Below are 24749 nucleotides of genomic sequence, written 5' to 3'. Positions count from 1 at the left end.
GAATCAAAAATAACCAAGTCTTGACTGGTGTAATAACAGATACATGTTATTGAACAACTTTTCTAATCTGTTTTTTAAAATATATGTATGTGTACGTGAAATCTGTTTTTTTAAAAATAAAATACATTTTTATGAAAGTTTAAGATATTTTAGTCTTTCATTTCAGGTATGTCTCCCAATCATTTATTCTGCATTCAGTCAAATTCAATTAAAAATGAAGGATAATTAGTGTGTTTTTCTCAAACAAAAAAGAAATTGCTGGAGAAACTCAGTAGGTCTGGCAGCATTTGTGGGAAGAAAGCCAGACCTGCTGAGTTTCTCCAACAATTTCTGTTTTTGTTTCAAATCTTCGGCATCCACAGTTCTTTGTTTTTATTTTAGTGCATTTATTGTGAATATATTATTTATTTTATAAAATTTATTTCATTTTAAAATAATTATAAAATTTATTTTATTTTCATTCTGGTTTACTGTCTGTGGCAATGTTTTGACTTGGTGTTGCGCTGCTAGATGACATCACTGTTGCTGCACCCCTGGAGATCCAAAGTAATGCTGGGAAAGGGGAAATCCAAACCACATTGTTTGTTAGATTTTTGAGAGAAACTTTCTTTGAGGTTACGGGTGAGCATCATCACTTTGTCATTGACCACAAAATCTGCGGTGGTCTGTTCTTCGCCTGGTTTAGCATCACAGTTTCTTACTAAGGACAGAGACAAAGCAATATACAGAAAGCGCCAACTTTCAAAATATAAAAATGTTCATCATTCAAGAAAACAAATGAAGCCTGTTACTTAGTCTACTTGACAGTCAGTCTTGGACTGAATTGAAGATTTATTTGGTAGACAGCTGTATTAATTCTGAAGATAATCTCAAACAGATGCACGTTGGTGTTCTCCTTTCTTTTACTCAGCCACAAAGACATCTATAGGCATGAAGCTGAAAACATCAAATGATTGTTTAGCTACAAAGCTGACAGTGGTCAGATATCTGTCAAGAATTGAGCATATGGTGAGACTGTGTGCATTGTAATATTTGTAGAATGGGCTCCTGACATGTCCAGTATTTCTGGATATTGTACAGGCACTTTTATTTGAAGTCAACTTTTATTGGGTTCATAGGTTAGAGGAATTTTGCAATATTAACAGTCTCATTTTAGAATAGGCATATCATACGTATTCATGACACAAATATTATTATTCAAAAAATGAAGTGTGTTTGTCAGTTGATAGGGAATTGTGTATACAGTCAGTGTGCTTCTGTCTCCCATAGAGGGCAGTCGGGTTGTTTGCATAGAAATGCTTCTTACTTTAACCACCACTGCAGCATGTTTCTCTGGCTGAGTAGTATTCAGGACTTTATTGTTGACAAAGTGACTCATAAAACTGGAATCCTTCTTTAAATTCTGTAAATTCATTGGTACACATTCATGCACACAGGCTCTCATTTAGTTTGTCATGATAACAGCTCTTAGAGAAAGTATATTATTTTTGGAAATTTTGATTCCTTCATTTTTTATTGCCTCTTCACAGCTTGAAATATTACATATTAGAAGAGACATAATTGCTTTCATCAAAATGCTTAATATCCATACATTGAGAATAATAGTCTTTATTATCTCATCAAATAAAGCCCAACCAATCAGGCAACTTCCAAAGGCACCTAAAAACATTGGAAATATGAAGGTGTTCATACTGGTGCCATGTCATTTACCTTATATTGATGCTTCAATCTGCAAGTACAATCTAAAGCTGATAACAAAGCTTGAAGTACAACATATGTAGGTTAAGTTAGACTGCTGAAATTGGGATGAGGGAGGAATTTTTCTCTTTAACTTTGCTGCAGTGCCATTTTGAGCCTTGGTAACAGATGTACACCAAAAGCGTAGTACAGTATCAGTGTGTTGAGACTAAACTTCTGGAGTGTGAAGGCACTCTGAGTGTCCAACTGTACTGTCAATTAGAACAACTGCTTTGGAGGCTTGTTAAAGTTGTAGTTGGAATACAGAGATTTGCCTGATGCTGTATTATATATAAAATTATGAGCTAAATTCTCAAGCTGGACCATGCTACCAGACACTCTCTCCACTGCACACTGTACTGCACATACAAACCACTCCCTTACCTAAACCCCTAGCATGGCAGGCATGTAATCATAAGAGTTAATAAGATAAAACAGACTTTGGAAAACTTCTCGCTGACTAATAGCTATTCAGCAGATCATATTTAGTTTCTTTATAATGTTATATTTACATTAGCTAAGATGTATCAGTGAGGTGAATGTTAAATAACAGAGTATTTAGAGACCCCTTTAGATGAATAGGACACTTTTAAAATCTAGTTATAATTAGTATAAATATCTAGGAAATGAGCATAATGTTGCTGATACTGTAAATAATTAACATTTCATGTTCAGAGGTACTGAAACTTCAATAGCAACTAAGGATTGTTGCTTCTTGAAATCACCAATTGTATTTAAATTCCCTGTTGATTTCGTTTAAACACTGTATAGATCTAGCAAAAGATAAAATCATAATGACAGACGACAAATTTTCTGTCAACTAACAGATTTTCCTCTAGCTGTGAAATGTGATCATTGAATCATATCACGTAGTCCATGGAAACAGGTTATTTGTTCCATTGAATGAGAATTACAAACCTAGCTCAGTTCCGTTTTCCTGTTCAGTGCCTTTTCTCTTCAATATTTGTGCATTTCAATCAACTGCCTAATTACATTTGAAGAATTTATGGATTCTGCTTTATGATGATTCATGGTAGAGGATTCTACATCATAGCCAAACTCCATATTGAGAAAATTTTCTAAGCTTTAATTCATTTTGTGACTGTCTTAAGTTTGTAAGCACACATTAATATTTTTCTTCTCGATAACTCCCTAACCTTTTCAGATGCACTGAAAAAAAAACCAACCCTTTAAGCCCACTTATAGAATCGTAGTGAATTTAGTAAAATCCTTGAGTAAATTCAATATATCTCTTTATTTTTCCACTCTATGCCCCTGGAAATAAAATCAAGGAACTTGTTTGTCTTTTTTGTCCTTTACCTCTTGTAATGCCAAGTGACTGACTTGTGTATCTGCATTCGTTGGTCACTCATTTCTCTTCTCCATATAAAATCCATTGTTTAAGAAAATAACGAAGTTGGCAAGACTTGTAGTGAATAAAAAAAGAGCGAAAGCTACAATTTCTTTGCCTTACATGGAGCAATGAGGTGGTACTTATTACTCATCTCCGCCCCATTCAGCAGCACAGCGACCAGGCCATTCAGCTTGTTGGACGTTCCCTGCCATTCAATACGATCATGGATTATTGAACACTTTCATGCCTTTCATTCACCTTATCCCCAGAACCCTGAATGCCTCATGAAAATTTGTTTTGGTGCTAGATCACAAATGACCAGCTTAATGAAATTCAATCTTACCACTTAACGCAGTGGGATTGAACCTCACCACCTCCAGTTTTTTTAAACAGCTGTACTCCATTCTATTGCTACTCTGTGACTTGCTCTTACTACAATAAAAACTACCTCTTAAGTCTTGAAGACTGTGTTCACATTGTAAAACTAAATCATAAAATCATGCAGTTTTGTCCAAAAGTGAGTTGAAATGCAAATGAGATTTAAACTTGCTTTTAAAAATAAAGTTATGAGGAAGAAACCCAAGGTCTGGATTATAATAAATAGATTGATATCAGACTGAAAGTAAATTCTGCAACATCCTGTTTATTAACCAGATCCTGTCAACAGCTCTATTTTGACCAGTTATGTTCACCGGCTCTATATTAGGAATGTCTAATATATCAGCTCCACGCTTGTTTAGTGAAATGTGTGAGTTGCCAGCAGGGGTCAAGCTGAGTCAATGCTGGCAGCTGGATTCCCTCCTGTTAAATAAAAGTTGTCAGTGGATATTGGGTTAGGCCCCAATACACAGGCTGGACCATCAGTCACTTTAGACAAACTATATAACAAAACCTCTCAGTATATAAACCTAGGATTAAACAGCACTGTAATTTTTTGAAAAATTCAAAACCTTGGAGACACTGATTGTCTGAAATTAAAAATACAACAAGTGGAAACATGCAGCAGATCAAGCAGCATCTGTGAAGAGAGAAACACAGTGAAAGCTTCAGATCCATGATCAGCATTTCTGATAAAAGATCATTGACTGGAAACATTAACACTGTTACTTTCTCCACAGACAGCATCTGGACTTGCTGAATATTTGCAGATTATTTTCTGTTTTAATTTCTTTGGGTATTTACAATATCTTGTGCAGCACAACAATCAAATGAACAAATTATTTGCTAGGTCTCTGTCTGGAAGAATGTGGAATGAGTTTTATTTTGGTCTGTCAGTTTATTGCCATTCCCATTTGCAAAATATGTTGAATGAAGCTAACTGAAGTAAAATTGGACAAAAACTCCTTTAAAAACTGTAACTATTAGATGTAATTTTTAAAATTATGAGGTCATAATGGAGCTGTATATAATGTTAGCTAAGCCACTACTGAATACTATGCACAGTTCTGGTTACCACATAATAGGAAGTATGTGATTACACTTTGGAGATGGTGCACAAGAGATTTACTTGGATGGTACCTGAAGTGATTCAGCTATGAAGAGAGACAAAACAGGTTGGGATTGTTTTACTTAGAGCAGAGAAGGCTGAGTGGGAATCTGAATGATGCGTAGTTAAGGAGAAACTTGTGTCCTTAGTAGATGGGTCAATAACCAGGGGACATAGTTGTAATTAAAGGAGCAGGAGGTTTAGAGGAGGTCTTGAGGAAACAGATGTTCGGGGAGTTGTGCATAACTGGAACCTCACGACCTAAAAGGATAGTAAAGACAGGAACCCTCTAGACATTGAAGAACTATTTTAAATTAATACTTGAAATGATGTAGCATTCAAGTCTATGGGTAAATTGCTGTAAACTAGGATTAGAACTGATGGGTGTTTGATGACTGGGGTAAACCTGATGGTCCAAAAGACGACCTCCTGTGCAGTAAAATGTCTATGACAGTAACAATAAAAGGGGAAAATGTTCCCAAATAATTGAAACAACTTTTCTTAAAGATGATTTTACTTTTGGAGAAAACATTAATCTTTATAGTTTTTCTTCAGAACCTGGTGCATATATTTTATGTTTCTGACCATTAATTGAATTGCGTCTATAGCTTTTTTCCTCACCCTAAGTTTCCGTGTTTCCCACCAGATCGCTTTGAATCAGCCCACCAGTCAGTTAAGAATGTTTAAACATTATCTAAATTTATCACTACCAACATCCCATATCCGTGTATTCTGTTGTCTTTCATGCACCTGTCCAATCTAATCGTGAATGCGGGTGAATTTCCCACTCCTTCCTCTTGCCTTGAAGATGGAAGACACAGAAACCTATAAAATAAACAAAAGACCATAAGACGCAGAACCAAAGTAAACGCCGTATATTTCTGTGGGACTTCAATTAGTCCTCTCGCACTTGACAATATCCCATATAGAAATAATTCACCCTCACAATTTCTGCCTCAGTTACCGTCGTAGCGGGGAATTCTTAAATCTCACACCGTGTGCCAAGGAGCTGATTTCAATTTAGTTTCCCTACAAGAATTCCACATGGTGCATTTAATATGGGATAACGGAAACAGTGTATCCGTTTGCGAAAGTTTGCGTTTCCCGTGTACTGCACAAGTTGTTCTAATCGTAAGTCACCTTTCTACAACCAGTAAGGGGGGGAGGGGAGGGGAAGTTTTAATGTCCTGAGCAGTTGAGAGTCCTGGTGCATTTAATTTAACCTGGACAGCACGACTCCCTTAACGTCTGTAACACACACACACATACACAAAATAAGCACAGGATTTCTTCCACATTTTCTGGTGGCGTGATTTAAACTCATTAACCCTTTTGAAAGGCGAATACATGATCTCTCCTGGTGAAAGAGCACATTCCATCTGTTTGCAGGAATTGGGATGTGAAACCAGGAAATGGAGGTCGCCTGAGGGAAAGCTTGCACCGAGCTGTGGTGACTGACTGACACCCTGTGCCACCCACATCGACAGATGGTGCGCTGTGCAGTCTGCAGAGACTCTGCAGCCCCCTGTTGCTCACAGTGACCCGGCTCGTTTGCACGGAATCAGAAATCTGCCCCTGCTTTAATCCCTCGCAACTTTACCGAATAAGTTTTCATTTACGAATCATCCTTTTTATTGTTTAGTAACAACATTTAAAAAAAAAATAAAATTGCATTGGGAGGAATGCAACCTTTGGGGGGATAAAGTACAACAGCAATTATTTTAATCCGCCCGAGAAGGTCTTGCAATTAGCCACGGCAGAACCCAAAAAAAACGATGCTGGAAAAGATAGCGAGCGGAGAGATGCAAAGGGACTGACTTGGTAAGGAACCAATTGGAAGATCAAGCCCTCCTCCCCGTGGCTCTCTGTGGTACAGTCTTGGCTAGCACGCTATTTAAACGGCAGCTTTACAGGCTTCCCCATTCAAAGCAATCAGCCTCTGCACATTTAATGGTCTCCTTCAGAGACCAGACCACAACCAGTTCCTGTAACTTTTGCAAAAAGTTTCCCCCCCCCCTCCTCTGTAACTTTGTTTTCTCGCTGCTTTCTTTTCTTCCCCCCACCTTGCCCTTGAGAAAGCAATCCCCTCTCCTGCACCAACACCCCTTCCAAAACAATAAGAAAATCAGACCCCCTGCTCGGTCAGGATGCGAGCTGTTTCAGCAGGTCTCGCCTGCCTGTACGGCACACTGCTGTTGCTGGCGTCAGGGAGCACAGTGGATATCAATGCAGTGGTGCTGCTGCCGGTGGAGAGCACTTACCTGTTCTCCATGAACAAGATCAGGCCAGCCATCGACTACGCCATCCAGAGCCTGGCGGAGAGCCGGCTGAACTTCAGCGTGCGCTACCTGGACTCAGAGTGTGGCAACAAGGCGCTCTTTCACCTGGTGGACATCAGCATGCTGCAGAAACCTGATGTGATCATGGGGCCAGTCTGTGACTACGCGGCTGCCCCGGTCGCCAGGCTGGCGTCCCACTGGAACATCCCCATGGTATCGGCCGGCCCTCTAGCCTCGGGCTTCGTGCACAAAATGCCCGAGTATGCCTACCTGACGCGGGTCTCTCCTTCCTACTCCAAGATGGGCGAGATGTTCTTGGCCATGTTCCGGCGCTACAGGTGGAAGAGGGTAGCTCTGGTGTACGCGGAAGACTTTGAAGAGAGGACCTGCTTCTTCACCATAGAGGGGGTCCACTTCGCCTTTGTCGGGGAAGGCTATGAGATACATACTTTTACAATCTATGAGGAAGAGGACCATTTCGACCACATTGTACAGCAGGTCCAGGAACATGCCCGGAGTGAGTGTGCTTTTAAAGAACAACTTTTTGCGAAATCTGTGCATTGCTCTGCTTGTTGCTTGCCTGTGTATTTTTGTTTCCACCGGTCCCTTCATTGCAGGCCAGAAGGTGACTTTGGGTAAAAGCGTACTTTCTGGAAATAGGCTAAAATGTGCCCTTGATCCTTTAAAACACACGCAGATCAGCACGAAGGCGTGTAAAGGTAACATAGGGTCAGTCCGTTCCTACGGTTTCCACTGTAGAAAACTGAAGGAGCTAAACAGAAGGTCAGGTCAGGTTAGGTGAAGGGATATGGTGCTTGTATGAGGTTTCCCAGGTAGACGGGGGAACCAACGTACTAAAAAGGCTAGAAATCGGTCGACAATTTCGACAAAGTCCGCCAGATAAGGAGCACGGATGGCCAACCTTTGAGGTGGAGCGTTTATAAGGGGAGGCTGGGATGAGTTGGGCTGAACTAGCGCAGCGTCTCCAGATCAGTACAGTAAATAGATGCCATACAAATTCAGCGAAGTTTTGACTGGTTGGTTGTGAATGCCTGGGATGCCAGAAAGGAGCGTGGGTGCAGAAATAAGATAATGTGTGACTGTCTGATCCAACTGAAGCTGCGTAAGACATTTAATTTGTTATTGGGATGACACGCGAAGCCAAACTCTCGCCTGTCTCCTCAGGTGGGCAGAAAAGATTCAACGGAAGTGTTTGGGGGCAGAACAAGAGAGTTAGATTGGTGACATGGCCAATATATATCATTTGATCGGACATTACAAAAACAGCTTATTCCGATCATTATCAGATTGTTGTGTGTGAATAGTTGTTGTATTTCTCTGCTCTACCTGTATATGATGAGTACTCCTCAGAAGTACTTCATTGGCTACGAAATGTCTGATGGTCACGCTATATAAATGCAAGTCTTTTTACTTAAGCCTGTTGCTATTAACAGACAGTTTTGGTATCCTTGTCTACATCTTATTCCAGATAAACGTTGTGGATTATTCAGTGATTTCAACTATGCTAGTTTGGAGGACACTCTTTAAACAAGGAGGGATTAAAGTTATAATCCTAACCAAACGTGCACCTTGTAAAACTCAGCACTTCGGAAGAGAGATTCTAGTTTGCAATATCTACAGTATTGTTAATGCAAAACATAACGTGAGAATCGAAACTGTTACAAATCAAAACTGACAATGTATTTAACTCAGAGAAAGTGGGGACTGCAGGTGCTGGAGATCACAGTCAAAAAGTGTGGGGCTGGAAAAGCACAGCCGGTCAGGAATTCCTGATGAAGAGCCTGTACTCGTAACGTCGATTCCCCAGCTCCTCTGATGCTGCCTGACTTGCTGTGCTTTTCCAGCGCTACACTTTTGACAATGTATTTAAGTCAACTGGTCAAGCACAATTAGATCCTTATTTGAAAACTCATTGATATTCGAGCAATTCACGAGCGGGAAGAGTTTTGCAGAACTGTTGCAGTTAAGTATATCCAGCTGGGTGGACTTGCCTGGATTGAGGTTGACCTTTGTGTGTGTTGTACTTGATTGAAAACACAGACTAGAATGTTTAGTGTTTACTTTTATTTCTGGAGTCCTGTAAAACATGTGACATGCAGGATGTGGTAATTGTGATCAACAATACAGCCTTAATTGGGAAATAACAGAGCATAGATTCATACTGAGAAGGAAACTCCATTCCTGAATAAGGATTATACCCAAAATGTCGACTTCTCCACCTCTTGATGTTTTCTGTGTTCTTCCAGCTTCCTGCCTGTCAACTAAGGAAAGGTTTAAAAAGTAGGGTGTGGAAAACCAAAGTCAAGAATCATTTGTCAAAATAAATTACTACAAGGTAGAGAAGTGCTCAGAATATGCATGGATGCCAGAGCAAATATGCGGAGGGGTAATAAAACAGCATATTTTCTTCACTGTTAATATTATCAGTGCTTTCCCAGTTTTACAGAACAGCAACTAAACATAGAGTCATAAAGTAAAACAGAAAGGAAACACTCTTTGGTCCAACTCCATTCCGACCAGGTATCCTAACTGAAGTAGTCCAATTTGCCAGCATTTGGTCCATGTTCCTCTAAACCTTTCCTATTCATGTACCTGTCCAAATCTTTGAAATGTTGTAATTGTACCCACCTCTTCTCTGGGAAATTATCAGTTTCAAAGATAATTCAGGGACCTCTCTACTGCATTAAATAACTGAACTAAATTCATCTAAAGGTTCATCTCAGTCATGTTGCTTTGCTTTGATCATTGTTGTGAACTTTGAACTGAGTAATGCGATAAACAGAACTCAGACTTTCTAATATTGCTTTATTCTTTAAATATGTATTGACATGAAATGTATATTAAACAATTTCAATAAGGAGTTTGCTAAAATTGAAAATTTATATTACCTTAAAGTTGCTCAAACTGAGATATTTCTGAAATCATGATTGTTGCATTGTTAAATATTTTCAATTAGTCCATATATTATTCATTTCTTCATCATTAAATATCTGCTGGTCACTCATCCACTTTGCATATTTTGCAGACTTGAGCTCCAAAACTTCAAAAATCCAAATTGCTTTGACCCCATCTGAACAAGAGTGTTTAATCCACTCACTTTCCTTTCAATGTGGGCAGCACATAGACTTTGTTTCATTAGTGTTGTGTGAAACCAGTGTTAAATACTGTTTAAGGGTCCATTTGCAAAGTTTGCTGGATGCAGGGTGCACTGCAGGGTGATGGCAACAGCACAGAATAAGTCCACTCACTGGCTGACGTTACCATGAAGGTCCTACTTTCTCAACCTCACCCCTTGCATGAGGCCTAATGACGAACAGGTTAAACTCATGACTAGTGCTCTCTCTCTCTCTCTCTCTCTCTCTCTTTCTCTCTCATGTAACCCTCTGGGACTCAGTAACTTTACATTTAACTCAGCTCAGCAATGGAATCAAAAATCACAAAAACTTTAGTACTCATTATAATTAACTTGCACTATTAATGTCTGCTCATACCACTTGCATTCAGACTGTAACAGGTGCTGGATGTGGCTGTAAAAGGCAGACTGAGCATGAAATACAACAGACAGTGTTGCAGCAAGAGAGAGCACGCATCAAGGTTGTCTGCCCAACATGTGAGGTGGAGAGAGATGCCTTATCCACTGAGCATCAAGAGGCCCTGCCCAGATTGCTGGTATGAAAGCAATGGAAGAAAATAGCTGTTGTATTGATTGCCTGTGGTCTAACCCCAACAACAATTAGCCTTGTACACTGCTTAATGCACTGGCAACCTTTCCATTCACCCATGATGATTCCTAATAACCACTACTCATATGTAACATTCATATCTTTGCCTCACCATCGCATACTTAGCATCACCACAACATTGCATAACTTGTACACTTTACCAGTTATGCAGTCATGACAGGCATATAACCCATATAATCCAACTATTTATCTGCCTTATCTGGCACACTTCCATCTCCCTTGCAGGACAAAAGGGTGCAGCAGCCCCTGGCTGACAGGGACAAGCATGGTTGTACATATTTACTGTGGTGAAGGAGATGGTTGTCGCCATCATTGGACATGGTGGGGCTACTGGTTACGCTGAGGACTTTGAAGACGGCAGTATGTTGATTTGTGATCCTCCTTCTCACATCTTATTTATCCCTTTGTCCAACAACCTCTTCGGATCTACCCGTAGCAGATGCTTTAAGCATGCACATTCCTCTCAATGCAACAATACCCTGTGAATTTCTACTTTCGGATACCCAAAACCAGCAACTTGACCAGATACTCTTTGAAGAGAAAGCAGTGAAAGATGTACAAGAGACTAATGAAAACTTATGTGTGAACTTGAAGTTAAAATCTGGACATGGTGAGGCACTGTGTTGAGATACTTGTGTAGCCTACAGCCAGGCAAGGGGTAATTGTAATTTAGGTAACAGATCATGAGAGCAGTATGTTGCACATGTTACTGCTGCAGGTAATACAGTTGAAGACTTCAATAGGATCATGTAAAATGAAAAGATCTGGTGTTAATTCACACAGAAATGCTTGGTGCAGTGAAGCAATTTCGCAGCCAATGGATCAGACTAAAATTCTGAAATCCTTCCAAATCCGTCTGTGAATGGTTGTGGACAATAAACATCTAACTCAAGGAAGCTCTATGAATGTGTAATCACAGGGAGGTCCAGCACTTAGTGCAAATGACCAGACTGAAACATTTTTGATAACTGTCAGTGAGCTGTGCCAAATGGATGGTCCATCCTGGACTCCTGAGGTTTTAGCAGCATTGATACCAGTCCTCAGGCAAGTTGATTAGCTCTATTTGATATCAGAAAGTGGCATGATGGCACTGGATGCTGCAAAGGCAATGGGTCCTGACAACATTCAGTAACTGCATTGAAGAATTATCTTCCAGAATTAACATAAGTATGCTAGCATTTACCTGGCAATGTGGAAAATTGCCCAGGTATGTCCTGTCCACAAAACTGACAAAAACATATTGACATGAAGGGAATGCACAAGGGTAATTGGTTGGCCTTTTTGGGAATGTTGGATTGTTTAATTGATAAACTTGGTTTTGCATATTTGTTTATGATGATTACACTTCAGCATTATGCCTGAGAGAGATTATGAGGATGTTAGACCTGTGCTGAATGTGGAGTTGGGTTGAAGCTTCTTGTTGCTGCAGTCAATGACCAGTCAATGACCTTCCAGCCAGAAGGTTATTGTGTTGGTTGTCTCTTCTTCCTCTGTGTTTTAAAAAAGTTTCATTTTGTTTATGAAACATCCTTGGCTTGAGAGTCTTTGCCATAATCCTTGATAACAACACCACAGCCACAGCCTGCAATCTCGTGGAGCTTCACTTCTTGATCTGTTTCACACAGACCTACCCATTCACCAACCTTCTTATTGTTATCAACCTTCATCAGGTTGATCCCACGCTCAATACAGGGTGCTTCTACCAACTCAACATACTGTGTCTCATCACAATTGGCTGCCCAGGCATGCAAGTGCGCCGGTCACTTGTTGAGTACCTTGACAGCTTCCTGGAGACCACAATGCAAACAATGTCTTCTTGCTCCTTCTCCTTCACCTCAGCTGCTTGGGCAATGTATATGTAATTTTCATAACACATTAACATGTTGGGTGGCACGGTGGCTCAGTGGTTAGCACTGCTGCCTCACAGTGCCAGGGACCCACCTTCGATTCCAGCTTCGGGCGACAATCTGTGTGGAGTTTGTGCATTCTTCCTGTGTCTGCATGGGTATTCTCCAGATGCTCTGATTCCCTCCCAGAGGCCAGGTGAATTGGCCATGCTAAACTGCTAGAGTGTTTGGTGCATGAGTCAGGGGTAAATATAGAGTAGGACAATGGGTCTAGGTGAGATACTCTTTGGAGGGTCAGTGTGGACTTGTTGAGTTGGAGGGCCTGTTTCCATACTGTAGGGAATCTAATCTTAACCAAACAAGTTTGTAATCTCCACTCTAAGTCATAAATGGAAAGTAGTGTGCATAATATGAAGAAGTTTTTACCAAATGGTTTATTAATGGCATGACGTATTGTGAATTATTAGGAAGACAATGTTTAGTTAGAACTAATGCAATCTACTTACTAATATAAAGACAGTAAGTTTAGGGATGTTTATTTCAATGTTCTTGGGCAGTCTTCCACCTCATATAATTGAAAACACATTCACATCTCTGCCTTGCCTATCTTACGATAGCCTAGTGATATTATCACTCAGCTATAAATCCAAAAAGCTCAGCTAATTTCTGGGGATGCAGGTTTGAATCTCACTTGCATGATATTGGAGGTTGGATTCAATATTTTTTAAAATCTAGAATAAAGAGTCTACTGATGATGATGAAACCATTTTCAATTGCCAGAAAAACCTGTATGGTTCACTAATGTCCTTCAGGGAAGGAAATCTGCCATTCTCACCCAGTCTGGCAGACAAGTGACTCAAGACCTACAGACATGTGGTTAGCTCTCAATTGTCCTTCAAAATGGCCAAGCAGGCCACTCAGCTGTATCAATTACTTTGAGTTCGAAACAAAGAAATGACCACTTGGCATCGACCTATACACTGTAAAAGACACCAGCAGAAAGAGCCCTGTTGACCCTGCTAAGTCCTTCTTAATAACATATTGGGGGTAGTTCCAAAATTGGGACTACTAGCTCATAGACTAGTCTATCAACAGCCTGACTTAGCCATACTCAATTCACATTACAGATACCAGTCTTCAACCAATTTGATTCTCTCTGTAATATATTAAGAAATGGTTGGAGGCACTGGATAATGCAAAGGCTATGGATCCTGGCAACATAGTGGCCATAGTCATATCTTATAATGCCCCAGACACCATCATCGTCACCATCCCTGGATATGATCCATCTTGGCCTTCTCTAGTGGTCCCCAGCATTACAGATACCAATCTTCAGCCAATTTGATTTACTCCAAATGACATTAAGAAATGGTCGGAGGCACTGGATGCAGCAAAGGCTATGGGCCCTGGCAGTATAGTGGCAATAGTACTGAAGACTTGTGCTCCAGAATTTATCATGCACTTGGCCAAGCTCTTGCACTATATTTACAAAATATGGCATTGACCCAACAATGTGCATAATTATCCAGTTTTATCCTGTGCACAAGAAGCAAGACAAATCCAACTTAGCCACTTATCGTCCCATCAGTCTCCTGTTGATCATCATTAAGGTGATGTAAAGTGTCAACAGTTCTATCAAGCAGCAGCTGCTCAGCAATAGCCTGCTCAGTGATGCCCAGGTTGGGTTCTGCCAGGGCCACTCAGCTCTGGACCTCATTATAGACTTGGTTCAAACCTGGATAAAAGAGCTGAATTCCAGAGGGTGAGATGAGGTGACACTCCTTGCCATCAAGGCTACATTTGACAGAGTGTGGCATCAAGGACCTCTGACAAAACTGGAATCAGTGGGTATCGGGGGCAAATTCTCTGCTGGTTGAAGTCAGACCTGGCACAGAGGAAGATAGATGTGGCTGTTGGAGATCAGTCATCCTAGCTCAAGGACATCTCTGTAGGAGTTCCTCAAGGTACAATCCTGGGTCTAACCACCTTCAGGTGCTTCATCAGTTACCTTCCCTTTGTCATAAGCTAGAAATGGGAATGTTCACCAATGATTACACAATGCTCAGCACCATTCATGACTCCTCAGATAAAGAAGCAAGTTCAAATGCGACAAGATCTGCACAATGTCTGAACTTGGTCTGATGAGTGGCAAGTCACATTTGGCCTCACACAAATGCCAGACGTTGATTATTTCCGATAAGAGCTGATGTAATCACCACCCCTTGACATTCATGGTGTTACCATCGCTGAACCTCCTGTTTGTCAACATTCTTGGGGTTGCCATTGACTAGAAATTCAACTGGACTCACCACATAAACACAGTGACGAGAACAGCAGGTGAGAGACCAAGAGTACTGCAGTAAATAACTCATATCGTGACTCTCAAAAGCCTGTCCATTATCTGCAAGGCCCAAGTCAGGAGTGTGATGGAATACTCCCTTGTCTGATGCGTGCAGCTCCAACAACGCTGAAGAAGCTTGCCATCTTGCGTCCCATTTCCTAGTGTCTCCTTGTGTAGTTTGGTGAAAAATGTCTGCTATTTGCCCCCCTGAAGTTCCATTTTATTCTGATCAAGTATTGTTATAAATATAAGTTGTTATCGTTGCCATTGCTATTTTCATTTATTGAATTATCTGGTGGAATGTTACACATGATTTCTCCACAGATTCCAAATAAAATCAAGAAGATCTAGCTACATTTTCTTGTTTTCACCACTAAGCCATGGCTAGTTGCTTTCAACTGCCAGCATTTTGGTTGCAAAGCACAGAAAATATCATGTTCGATAGAGATATTTTTAACAAAATCTTAATCGAATTGCACATTCTCTTTAATGCAAAGTTTAAGGTGGAGTGGGGTAAGGGAATAAGTTATTAAGGTAGACATTTATTTGATGATGAATGCAAGTAATATTAATATATAGAAACAAGTAATCCTCTTAGTTTTGTTTTCTCATTCCTCTACATGCATATTGTCGTCACATAAAAAACAGGAGCTGGGGTAGCCCTTCCAGCCTACTTTGCCATTCATTATGATCATGTTTGAACTCGAGAACCTGCTCCTGCTTTTCCTTTTTATCCTTTGAACCCTTTAGCTTCAAGACCTATATCCAACACTTTCTTGAAATCATACAACGTTTTGGCCTGAATTGCTTTCTGTGATAGTGAATTCCACAGAGTTACTCCTCCCCAGGTGAAGACATTTCTGTTTATCTGGTTACTGTGTATCCTTTTGTTAGAATGTTATAGGTTACAACGTGACCCCCCCCCCCCCCCCCCACAATGCTTTCCAGACCTGCAGATTATAATCCTAAACAATTCAACCTCTCTTCATATGTTCATTCCACCATTCCAGGAGTTGATTTGGTAAACCTTCGCTGTACTTCATGTATATAGCAAGAACATCCTTCCTCAGAGAAGGAGACCAAATAGGTGTTTAATATTCCAGGCTTGGTCTCACCAAGGCCCAGTATAATATCAGCAAGCTCCTGTACTCGAATCCTCTCGCTATGAAGGCCAAAATTTCATTTACCTTCTTTACCACCTGCTGCACCTGTATGCTTACTTTCAGTGATCGGTGTACAAGGATTCTCAGGTTACATTCCACCCTCTGATCTGACAGCCATTCAGATAATCATTTGCCTTCCAGTTTTGCTACCAAAGTGGATAACCTCACATTATCCACGTTATATTTCATCTGCCATGCATTTGCCCACTCACTCAAATTATCTAAATCACACTGAAGCACCTCTGCACTTTCCTCACAACTTACCCTTCCATTCAGGTTTGTATCATCTGTAAACTTGGAGATTTATATTTAATTCCCTCATTGAAATCGTTGGTATATGTTATGAATGGCTGGAGTCCTAGCACTAATCTTATCCATCTCAGTAGGTTATCCTCATCCCATGCACTTTAATTTTACACACTAATGTCATCGAATCATAGAGTCATACAGCACGGAAACAGACCCTTCGGTCTAACCAGTCCATGACATACATGATCCCAAACTGAACTAGTCCCAGTTGCCTGCACCTGGCCCATATCCCTCCATGTACTTTCCTGTTCATGTACTTATATCTTTTAAACACTGTAATTGTACCCACGTCCACCATTTCCTCAGGAAGTTCATTCTACATGTGTACCACCCTCTGTGGTTATTCCACAGAGCCTATTCAGCCTTTCTTTATAACTCAAAGCCTCCATACCCAGCAGCATCCTGGTAAGTCTCTTCTGAACCCTCTCCATCTTCATAATATGGTTCCTATAACTGGGTGGCCAGAACTGGACAGAGTATTCCAGAAGAGGCCTCATCAATGTCCTGTACAACCTCAACATGACTTCCCAACACCTATACTCAAAGTACTGAGCAATGAAAGCACATGTGCACAATGCCTTTTTAACCACCTATATGTGACAGAAACTTCAAAGAATTATGTACCTGCACCCCTAAGTCCCTCTGTTCTACAACACTACCCAAGGCCCTAAAATTAATTGTAATAGCCCTAGCCTTGTTTGTTGTACTAAAATGCAATATCTCATAATTATCCAGATTGAACTGCATCTGCAACTCAGCAGCCCATTGGCCCAGTTGATCAAGGTATCTTAGATAACCTTCTTCACTGTTGACTTTTCCACCAATTTTGGTATAAGCCACTTTCTAACCATGCCTCTTAAATTCTCATCCAAGTCGTTTATATAAATGACAAATGAAAGTGGACCTTTCTCTGTGGAACACTGTTGGTCACAGGCCTCCAATCTGAAACCAACCCTCCAATCTGAATACAACCCTCCACCACCACCCTCTGTCTCCAGCTGTCAAGCCAATTTTGTATTCAGTTGGCAAGCTCTCTCTGAATTCCATGTGATCTAACTTTATTAAGCAGTCTATCAAATTCCACTGTCTTTGCTTGCAAGGAATCTTAATTTGACTTCAATCTCTTTCTTTTCACATAGCTATAGAAACTATTACTGTCAATTTTTATATTTCCACAACTTACTCTGGTACTTTGTTTTCCCTTTCTCAATCAGTCCTTTCACCCTGTTTTGCTGAATTCTAAACTGCTCCCATTCCTCAGATCTATTATTTTTTTCTGGCCAATTTGTATGCCGCTTTCTTGGATCTAATGCTATCTCTAATGTCCCATTTAAGACATAATTGGCCACTTTTCCATTTTACTTTGATAAACAGGGATAAACAATAGTTGCAAATCACCATATGCTCTTTGAATGTTTGCCATTGCGTTTTTACTGTCATCTATTTAAATAATGTTCCCAAATCTATCATAGCCAACTCATGTCTGCAACCATCATCGTTCCCTCTATTTAGATAAATGAACCTAGTCTCAGAATCATCTATGTCACCCTGCATCTTGATAATGAATTCAATCATATTTTGCTTGCTCATCCCCCAAGGAACCTTGCACAAATAAATTGCAAATTATTACTTTCACGTTACATGACTTATAGTCCAGGATGGCCTGTTCTCTGATTGGTTCCTCAGTGTGTTGGTTCAGGAAACCATCCTGTATACACTCCAAAAATTCCTCTACTTTAGTATTGCTACTAATTTGATTTGCTCAATCTGTATGCAGATTAAAGTCACCCATAATGACAGATGTTCCATTGTTGCATACATCTCCAATTTCCTGTGCTATACCATTCCCAACATCACCCCTACAATTTGCTTATTTATATACAACCCCCACTGAGGTTCTTGCCCCTTGATGTTTCTCAGCTCTATCCATACAGATTTCACACTGTTGGACCTAATATCCTTCCTTAGTATAACATTAATTTCCTGTTTAACTAGCAATGCGACACCCCGCCTTTTCCTTTTTGTCTGTCCTTCCTAAATATGAATACCCAGATATTCAGTTCCCATCTCTGGTCACACTGCCGCTAAATCTCCATAATCCCAAGTAAATCATATTCGTTTCCATCCCATTGTGCAAAATTATTGTCGATGTTCTGCACATTAAGGTACAACGCTTTAAGGCTTGGTTTTTTTTAATGTTACTAGTCCCATTCCTATTATTTTTCACTGCTCCTTGTTTGGGCATCATCCTTGATTTCTTTGCCTGTCACTTTGCTTCTTCCTCTTTCTGTCTTTTTTTTCTTGTCCTCCATTCTCCTTCCTTTGCCTCCTTTCATAGGTTCCATTTCATTGATATTTTAGTTTCAATCTTCTCCAACCATTCCAGCAAATACTTTCCCCTCGGACATCAGGCCCAGTCTTGCTCAGGTATAACCCGTCCAGTTTGTACTGATCCTACCTTCCCAGAACCAGTCCCAGTGCCCCAGTCCAAAACCTTCCCCCTTCCACCATCTCTTTAGCCACAAGTTCATCTGATAAATCCTGCTATTTCTACTCTGACTTGCATTTTAACACCATATGTTCTGGTTTTAGGACCTCATTCTTTGTTTTAAACGTGTGTTCTTGTACCAATGTGTACCATGACCACTGGCTGGCTGTTGTCTCCCTTTTCCAGGATGTCCTGTAGCTGCTGTGAGGCATCCTTGACCCTAGGACCAGGGAGGAAGCATACTATCCTTGAGTCTTGTTTGTGGTTACAGGAATGGCTATCTATTCCTCTTTCAGTTGAATCCTTTATAAGTTTTACCAAATGTATTTCCACACTTGGCTTTGCTGCATAGTAGAGGAGCAAACTGTGGTGCAATGTTGTTGTTTTCCCCTGAGAGGCCATTCCCTTCACCAATATCCAACGCAGTATACCTGCTTAGCAGGGAAATAGCTAGAAGAGACTTCTACATTGCCCAGTGGTTAACAGTTCCCATCCTGCTTGTGAATGTTTCGCCTGCGTTTGTGACCACCTCTCTGTATGTGGTATCCATGACACTCTTCAACTCAAGGTTACTAGTGTTCCCAGTCCCTACTCCAGCTCCGAAACAAAAAAAAAGACACTTTCTACATGCATGATGGCTTGGGCACTTCCCACATAGCACAAAAAGAGCAACGTTTTGAGCTCTCTTGCCCTGAGTTACTCCTGTAAATTAAAACTGGGTATTAGCCTTGTATGTTAACTATCTTGCAGACATTTTTAAATCTCTGATATCAATTGATGCCTCCAGATTTTGTCCTGATATCCTCCAGCTCCATTCTCGTTTTCTAACATAAATAACCTGTTGAGTTCCATTTTATGTTAATCTTAAATTGCTTTAACCATTTTCTTATGCTTTTGCACGTTCATTGTTCTGGAAAAGAAAACATTAATTTCTTGAATCTTGTTTGTAAATTAGCCTCATAATTTCCAGAATAACTTTTTAAAAATTATATTCGTTCATCAGATGAGGTTATCACTGGCCAGGCCAACATTCAATGCTATCCTTAATTGCCTTTGAAAAGTTGCTGGTGAGCCATTTTGAGCTGCTGCTGTATATGTGGTGTACATACACTTACAGTTCTATTAGTGTGAGTTTCCTGACTTTGGCCCAGTGACAGTGAAGAAACTTAGCAAGTATGGACAGTGTGTGGCTTGGAGAGGAATTTGCAACTCATTGCGCTCCCTTGTATCAATTGCCCTTGTTCTTTTAGCTTTTGTCCTTCATAACGTACCCTTATCTTGTTTGGACTAGAATGACCAGACTATAGAGTGTGCTTTGACAATGTAATTTATTCTTCACTGTTCTTCAATGTCTTCCAGACGCATAGCCATATCTTTCTTCTGTCTTCATAACTAGCTCAATTTGACCAAATTATTTTGTAAATGTGATTACTTCCATATCTCTTTACTTTCTGGCATCTTTCAAACAGTATTTAAAATAAAATCATTCCACATTTGCTGTTTTTGATTTCTAAAGAAAAAAGTAGATACATTTACCTGAAGGAATAATGTGAATAAGGGCATGTATTGAACAAAAGAGGGTGAGGGTGATAACAGGAGTGAATCTGTTCATCAAAGTTATTTCTGTAAAAAAAAAAGAATGTTGTTGGAGATAAATTGAACTTGTCATCTCTATACTGTTCATGACTGTACTGTTTCTCAGGGACTGCAAATGTTGACCTCTAGTTTAAGTCCCATTAAATATTTTAAAACATTTATCTGTGAACCTTTGTTAGACTCATTTTTAAAAATTCACTCACAGGATGTGAGCATCACTGGTTGTGCCAGTGTTTGTTGTCTATCCTTGAGAAGTTGTGATGAACTGCCTCCTTGAACTGCTGCAGTCTGTTTGGTGGAGATACATCCACAATATTATTAGGGAGGCAGTTCTTCGATTTTGACTGAACGACACTGAAGGCCCAGCAATATAATTCCAAGTCAGGATGGCGTGTGGCAGGGAGGTGAACTTGCAGGTGGTAGGATTCCTATTTATCTGCTGCTCTTGTCCTTCTAGATGGTTTGGAAAGTGCTGATTAAAAGGAGCTTTGATGAATTTCTGCAGCACATTTTGTAGAAGGTGCACAATGCTTCTACTGAATGTCAGTGGTAGAGGGATTGAATGTGGCTGTGGTGCTAGTTGAGTGGACTGCTATGTCCTGAAAGGTGTCAAGCTTCTTGAGTGTTGTTAGAGCTGTTCTCATCCAGGCAAATGGAGAATATTTCACCAGTATGGTGCTCAAAAGTGATGTACATGTTATAGTGATAGATTCTGATGAAATAAACAAGAAGAAATATATTTAATATAGTGGATTGGAGCTTAGAAGAATTGTAGTGAAAAACGTTGTCCTAATGGATGACTCAACAAAATAAATTAGTTGACAAAAGAAAAGGAATACGTAGTAGTGCTTGTGTTAACTTTTGAGTATGAAAATAAATCAGTGTAACAATGTCAGGATGAAATAAAATGAGTGCAGGCCCAAGAATGGAGCAGTTGAAAGAAAAGTAAATCAACCCTATAAATGGTAGTCAAGTATACAGTGCAAACAATTAGAATGCTATTTCAGGTTTGGTCATACGTTCACCTTGTTAAGCTGAATAATGGTGAAAGGTTGAAATGAATGTTCAGGATTTACTATCAGGACAAGTCCATAACCAAGTAAGCATTATGGGTGAGTGTTATATTACATTACCTTTTAAAAGTGCGTGTGCCCATTATGTCTTTGGGTGACCACACAAACTTGGTGATTTAAAGAAACTGAATTGTGCTCAGCCTGGCAGCTTGACTGTTCTAGAAAAGTGAGTTTACATCTGATTACATGTTACATGTAACATACAACATAGAAACAGGTTAGTTGATGAAACCACAGTGGGGCAGCACGATGGCTCAGTGATGAGCACTGCTGCCTCACAGCACCAGGGATCCCGGTTCGATTCCTGCCTTGGGTGACTGTGTGGAGTTTGCACATTCGGTGTGCCTAGGTTTCCTCCTACAATCAAAAAATGTACAGGTTAGGTGAATTGGCTGTGATAAATTGTCCAGTGTCAGGTGTATTAGTCAGGGATAAATGTAGGGTAGGGGAGTGGGCCTGGGTGGGTTACTCTTCAGAGGGTCGGTGTGGACTTGTTAGGTTGAAGGGCCTGTTTCTGTACTGTAGGGAGTCTCTCTATTACCACACTGTGTTTATGTTGCATTCAAGTCTCCTCCCATTCAATATGAATCAAATCCTTGACATCACTCTTGAAGTAGAAGTCAGTCGAAGGAGAAGCTGTTCATGACTCAGCCATCTTTAAATTGGTTCTCTGATTTACCAGTACCTTCCCTGACGTGCTTGTGACCATATTTTGAAACTCAGGATCAGCTTGCACATATATATGCTAGAGGGACCCAGCTTAACCTTTGTGTCTTCCCAATACCTCACAAGCATCTTATCTGCTGGGACATTATAATTTCACCAAGCATCACAAAAACAAGAGCCATTTTCCCATTCTTCCAGCACCCTCAATATAACTGTGGCCTTTACTTTATCAACTTTACTGTCTGCCATTTAAGTTCAGAGGTATGTAATACTATTGTACCGTTTGATTTCTAGCAGACTTCCTTCTGCACACTTGTTTTTAGCTCAGGAACTATCCCTGCTGCATTTACTTCTTACCCACTCCTTCTAGAACTCCAGATCACTCAACGCTTGCCTCCTCCAGTGCTGTACTTGCTTGTCTTGCACTTTCCAAAAACAAGCTTATTGAGAAAACCAAACCAACTTCAGCCAAGATTCAGCAGTCAAATCTGATATCTTAATAAAAACTAAAAGAACTGTGGATGCTGTAAATTAGAAACAAAACCAGAAGTTGCAGGAAAGGTTCAGCAGGGCTGGCAGCATCTGTAGAGAGAAATCAGAGTTAATGTTTCGGCTCCAGTGAGCCTTCCTTGGAACTCTGAGGTATTACTTTGATTTATTTTGTTTACATAGTCACTGTTGTCCTTGTTATACCAACTGGTAATGCATGCAACTAAGTACAAAAAAAATCAAACATAAGTGGCAAGATAATGAAATCAAAACGCACCTCTGGTGTTGGTACAAAATGGCTGATATTGGGTTGTTCACCTGTTAAGCTCAGTGCCTGATATTCAGTTCAACTCAAGTTAGTGGAATCTGTGCTGTGTAAAATGGGTGCCTACCTCAAAATCATATACTTGTCATCCCCATCTAAGACTAATTTCTGCTCCAATATGTTTAGTACTGTTTGGTACTAAACATATTTTAAATGGTGCCATTTCATTTTTTGTGTCCGTTTGAGAGATCAGATAACAACTGAGTTAAATCCTTCATCTGAAAGGCAGACCCTCTGACAAGGCAGCATGCCCCATGCTAACCTTTCCTTCTGAAATACATGAACAATTTTTTGCCCTTTATCGTCTTTAACCTTGACATTAACATTCAAGTTAAATGTGTGATAATATTGCTCATTTTGTGAGGCAGTTGAATGGTATTTAATGCGATCATTTAAAATAATAAATCTGACTTTGCTTTAGCTGGTCAGAATCTGAAGAGAATGTAGATGTTATAGATTTGGAAAGAATGACATAGGAGTTTTTTTTTCATCAAGGTGTGTACTGAATCATCAAATTTCTTGCTGCTACTCAGAAGCAGGTCAGGTTATTACACAATTTTAACTCAATGTCCTGTAAATGTAGGGAAAAAAAATCATTCATATCATGCCATAGAAAGGAGAGAAACAATTTGCTGTTTTTAACCTATGTTGGATTACTGTTCAGTTTTAAAGTGTATATTCTATTATCTTGGTTATTATAAACCTGATTTACTCCTCCTGTTTCTTTGACAAAACTTTAGAATTCTACTCATCACTTTCAAATAGTTTGATCACCTTGCTGTTTCCCAACTTTGTGATTTGTGTTTGATCAAATGTACAGTCCAGGGATTGGGGAACTCTCTCCACTGATTGATATTTTATCAAGGACAAAGGAAAATGGCTGTAACTGTTGAAGGCCAATTATTGTAGCCCAGAACTACAAGAGTTCCTCAAAGTTATTGTCCTAAACCTAAACATATTCAGCTGCTTCATAAATTACATTTCTGTGACTGTAAGGTCAGAAGTGACGAAGTTTGTTGAAGTTAGCACTGTGTTCTGTTCCATTTGCAGATAATATCGCAGTTTGTGCCTGTCTACGGTAAGACCTGGGTAATATTCAGGTTTGGGCCGATAAATGGCAATATATTCACATCACCCAAGTGCTGAATTATCACAACTAATATCCAGGGGGCATCCATTGACCAGAAACTGAACTGTATGAGCCATATAAATACTGTTGCTGCAAAAGCATATCAGAGGCTAGGAATTCTGCAGTGAGTAACTAGGCTTCTCACTCCTCCTTCAGCATCAACAAGACACAACTTAGGACTTGATAAATTATTCTCCAGTTACCTGAATGAGTGCAGCTCCAACACCACAGAAGAAACTCCTCACCAAACAGGGCAAATTAGCTCCCCTGGTCACCACATTGAAACAATTATCACTGCCACTGGTTGATAGTAGCAGCAGTATACACCATCCTAGAATGCACAGTAAAAAGGTCCTACTACAGTACTTTCCAAATCCAGAGTCCCTACCACCTAGAGGAACAAATGCAATCGATATATGGTAACACCACCATCTACAGGTTCACCTCCAACTCACACATCATCATGACTTGGAGCTATATCATCATTCCTTCTCAATTACTGTATCTAAATCCTGGAACTCTCTTCCACCTCCTAATACAATGAATGTGCCTTGACAATGTAATTAAGGTCCCACCATCTTCTCATGTAAAATTAGGGTTCCACAGTGTTACCATTGCTGCCCACATTCTGTAAATTAAAAAAAAAATTCAGCCTTATGATCTGAAAGCACAATGAAAAACTTGATAGGTTTGACATCATATG

The 24749-nt window shown here is 40.0% G+C and overlaps 1 protein-coding gene across 4 annotated transcripts in view; it reads left to right on the top strand.

Annotated features, from left to right (window-relative positions):
• The first annotated feature begins 6425 nt into the window (after positions 1–6425).
• The window catches only part of npr3 (natriuretic peptide receptor 3), a 79950-nt gene continuing 61626 nt past the window's right edge, over positions 6426–24749 (top strand). For 2 of the 4 annotated variants that reach the window (XM_072571968.1, XM_072571958.1), the window contains exon 1: positions 6426–7373. In XM_072571968.1, coding sequence (XP_072428069.1) covers positions 6725–7373 — 649 coding nt within the window. In that variant the 5' untranslated portion in view covers positions 6426–6724. The remainder of the gene's footprint in view (positions 7374–24749) is intronic. The other 2 variants (XM_072571987.1, XM_072571977.1) reach the window with 2 other exon arrangements.

Source organism: Chiloscyllium punctatum, chromosome 1, assembly GCF_047496795.1.
Source record: "Chiloscyllium punctatum isolate Juve2018m chromosome 1, sChiPun1.3, whole genome shotgun sequence".
Taxonomy (NCBI): domain Eukaryota; kingdom Metazoa; phylum Chordata; class Chondrichthyes; order Orectolobiformes; family Hemiscylliidae; genus Chiloscyllium; species Chiloscyllium punctatum.
This window is presented reverse-complemented; position numbering and strand designations above follow the sequence as displayed.